General features: G+C 40.5%; 1 protein-coding gene across 1 annotated transcript; it reads left to right on the forward strand.

Moving 5' to 3' along the window:
• On the forward strand, positions 1–1,899 carry LOC134799440 (63 kDa chaperonin, mitochondrial-like). Its single transcript, XM_063771839.1, has one exon. The coding sequence runs from the start codon at positions 154–156 to the stop codon at positions 1,867–1,869; it is 1,716 nt and encodes a 571-aa protein (XP_063627909.1). The 5' UTR covers positions 1–153; the 3' UTR covers positions 1,870–1,899.
• The last annotated feature ends 1,976 nt before the right edge of the window (positions 1,900–3,875 follow it).

The following is a 3,875-nucleotide window of genomic DNA, read 5'->3' on the forward strand; positions in this document are numbered from 1 at the left end:
GAGAATTTATCACTACGAACTAGGTGCAGTCAGCACTGACATAAATGGTGACAGCAGTCTAAACTTCCTATTTTAAAAATTCTTTTTTATGTAATCTTATTCTAACAAATTTGGCTACCTATTGTTGTTAACATTTTAAAATTATTTTACAAAATGTATCGATTCAAACCTTCATTTTTTTATAGATATTTATACAAGTTAGATCTTTACCCTTCATTTCGACGCTATGCAAAAGACGTAAAATTTGGTCCAGATGTACGTGCACTGATGCTTCAGGGAGTTGATATCTTAACTGATGCAGTGGCTTGTACGATGGGTCCTAAAGGACGCACTGTGATATTGGAACAACCGTACGGCCCTCCTAAAATAACTAAAGATGGTGTAACTGTAGCTAAAGGAATAGAACTTGCGAATAAATTTCAAAATGTTGGTGCGAAACTTGTTCAAAATGTAGCACATAAAACCAATCAAGAAGCAGGCGACGGGACAACAGCTGCAACAATTTTAGCAAGAGCTATTGCAAAAGAAGGGTTCCAGAGGATATCCAAGGGAGCGAACCCTATTGAAATCAGGAGAGGGATTATGACAGCGGTCGAGGCTATAAAACAAGCATTAAAAATAATTTCAAGGCCGGTTGATACTGCCGCTGAAATAGAACAAGTTGCAAAAATATCAGCAAATGGAGATATTTCCATAGGAAAATTAATATCAAATGCAATGCAGACAGTTGGCAAAGACGGCGTGATCACTATAAAAACGGGAAAATCTGTAACCGATAAATTCGAAGTAATTGAGGGTATGAAGCTTAATCGTGGTTACATTTCCCCTTACTTTATAAATTCTCACAAAGGACCTAAAGTAGAATACAACGATGCATACGTTCTATTTTCGGAGAAAAAGATTTTTCACCTTCACCAAATATTGCCCGCTTTAGAAATATCCAACTCTAAGAAGAAACCTTTAATCATTATTGCCGAAGACCTTGATCCTGAACCCCTCTCCGTTTTAGTTGTTAATAAATTGAAAATTGGCTTGCCAGTAGCAGCAGTTAAGGCACCAGGTTTTGGGCAGTTTAGAAAAGACACCTTGTTGGATATGGCTATAGCCACTGGGGGAGTAGTATTTGAGGACGATACTAATTTGATTAGGCTGGAGGATTGCCAACCTGAAAGTCTTGGAGAAGTTAGCGAAGTTATTATTACCAAGGATTCCACACTGCTATTGAAGGGTAAGGGTTTGAAACACCAGATTGATCAACGTATTGAGGATATTAATGCGGAATTAGCAGATACGACCAAGGATTTTGAAAAAGATCAACTAATTGAACGCGTCGCGAGATTAAAGGCTGGTGTTGCTGTGTTACATATCGGTGGTTGTAGCGAAGTGGAAGCAAACGAAAAGAAAGATCGTGTACATGATGCTCTTAATGCCACACGTGCGGCTATCTCCGAAGGTATAGTTCCTGGTGGCGGTATAGCGCTAATACGTTGTATACCAGCTTTAGATAAATTAAAGCCTGAAAATAATGATCAAGCCACGGGGATCGAAATAGTTAGAAAGGCTTTAACTGCACCTTGTGCTACAATAGCCACCAATGCTGGATTTAATGGTGAAGAAGTAGTAGAATATGTCCTGACACTTGAAAACGACTTCGGATTTGACGTCTTGAGTGAAGACTATGTTAATATGTTTGCTAAAGGAATCATTGATCCCGCAAAAGTGGTTCGAAGGGCGTTAATGGATGCAAGTAGCGTTGCTTCTCTGTTGACAACAGCAGAAGCGGTGATTTGCGATTTGCCTAAAACCAATTCAGAAGAAACTAACATTGACTTGAATGAGAGAACGGACCTCATGATTAAAAGTATGTAAACTTTTAGCCTCGTGTCTGTTTCACAACAACACGTTTGCCATTTCGTATGTATGTAAGTTTTGTGAAAGATGAAATTATTGGTCAATAAATAGATATGATTTCTAATGTATGACTTTTTTCTTTTTACAGATTTATAAAATCCATGAAACTTTAGGTACATATATTTCGCGTATGAAAAACACAAAATGGCTCATACCCTGCCTTCATTGGGATAAAGCAACTTACATAATTTCCCTTAACAGATATTTCCCACGCTGTCTTTTTACAAGCTTTTATTTAACTTGCCCTTAGTCACAGAATAAGTACCTAATAGTAATAAAAATAAATAATAAAATGAATTTCTACTTCGCGATATTCAATTGAGCTAAACATTTTGCATAAGTACATATGTAAATCGGATGGCAATGGAATATTAACTATGATGACATGGAGTTACTCTGATGATGGAGACAGGCGGTGGCCATGGGAACTCTGTAATATAACAACGCAAAGTAATTGTGTTTGGGGTTGTTAGAATTGTCTCAATGGATATTAGTTGCCTGTGGAAACAAAAGAAAAGTCAGCGATAAAATCTTGTACCATAAATTAAATTTGCCAGTTCTCAACCCGGAGCTCGCGCAGATCAGCAATATCAGCATCCACCACATCCGCCCATCGATACCTAGGTCGGCCGACCGGGCGGCGTCCTGTCGGTTTTCCCTCAAACGCTCTCTTCACCGCCCGATCACCAGTCAGTCACGAGCAGTCACTGACCAGAGGGCCTACCGCGAACCACGTTCGACGTGTTGCCTCTGTGTCGCACTTGTAAATTAGTACGTAAGTGTGACAGGGAGGCAACACGTCGAACGTGGTTCGCGGTAGGACCTCAGTGGCGAGCAGTCGTGTTAGGCCAAGCGCGCACCACGATTTTAATTTTTGCGACACGATTTTAGAATCGCGCTGTAATATATCGCAGAAAATCCACTGCGCGCACTGCGATGAAAAAGTCGACGATTTGTTCATTCTCAACATGGATTTCGTACCAGTCGCTTGTCGTGAAACGTGTCTTCTTATAGACACAAAGGTGATCTCCTTCTATTTCCATAATTAAACGGTCAACATCAAGCGTCTCATCTTGTGGTTCCATTGGAGAAGCAGGTTCCGATATGTTGACGCTTGGAGAGCCAAATGCCGACTGAGGTCCGGGGTGCGATTTTATAATCGCAGTGCGCGCGGGGCCATACAGCTCCGTATGCTGCAATTCACTTTGCGACAATCGCGTCGCGAGCAGTCGCGGAAAAATGTGACAAATCACAATTTTAAAATCGCTGCGATTTTTTGTCGCATATGCGCGCACTGCCATATAAACACATACGTTACATTTCTGCGACTAAATAAGGACTAAATTATCGCGCGACAAAAAGTCGTGGTGCGCGCTTGGCCTTAGAGGCCAAGACACACTTTGGGTCGCTGCGCCAGAGGAGTAAGTAAGTATAAATTAAATTTTTGCCAAAAACTTATTTATAGTAGAAATAGTCGAATGATAATTGCAGAATCCTGACCGTAAGATTTGTTTATTTTAGGATATCTTATAGAAAATACTGGTGGCGTTATCTGAAACGTTACTTGTAGGGCGCATGAACTACGTATGGCGTTCATCCTTGAACCGTGCTTTCTCAGAGGAATATCGAGGGAATTTCATTTTCCGCGAACGTTCCGAGAAATATTATATATAGATGGTCAAGCAAATCTTGTTATTAGAAAAAGGCGGCAAATTTAAAAAATATAGGCGCGAAGGGTTATCGTGCCATAGAAAATTTGAATTTCGCGCCTTTTTCTACTGACAAGATTTGCTTGACCAACTTTATTTGTAAATTCGCCACAGTAGCGCCCCTAGCGGAAAATTCACTCGCGGTAGTCCCCGTTCCCGTGCGTGTGTGCTACTTTAAACATATGTTTTTGGAACGATCCCCTTGAAAGGCGCGAAAACGAAGTGTCAACTGTCAAAAGTCAACCAAATTGTCGC

Source organism: Cydia splendana, chromosome 18, assembly GCF_910591565.1.
Source record: "Cydia splendana chromosome 18, ilCydSple1.2, whole genome shotgun sequence".
Classification (NCBI taxonomy): Eukaryota; Metazoa; Arthropoda; class Insecta; order Lepidoptera; family Tortricidae; genus Cydia; species Cydia splendana.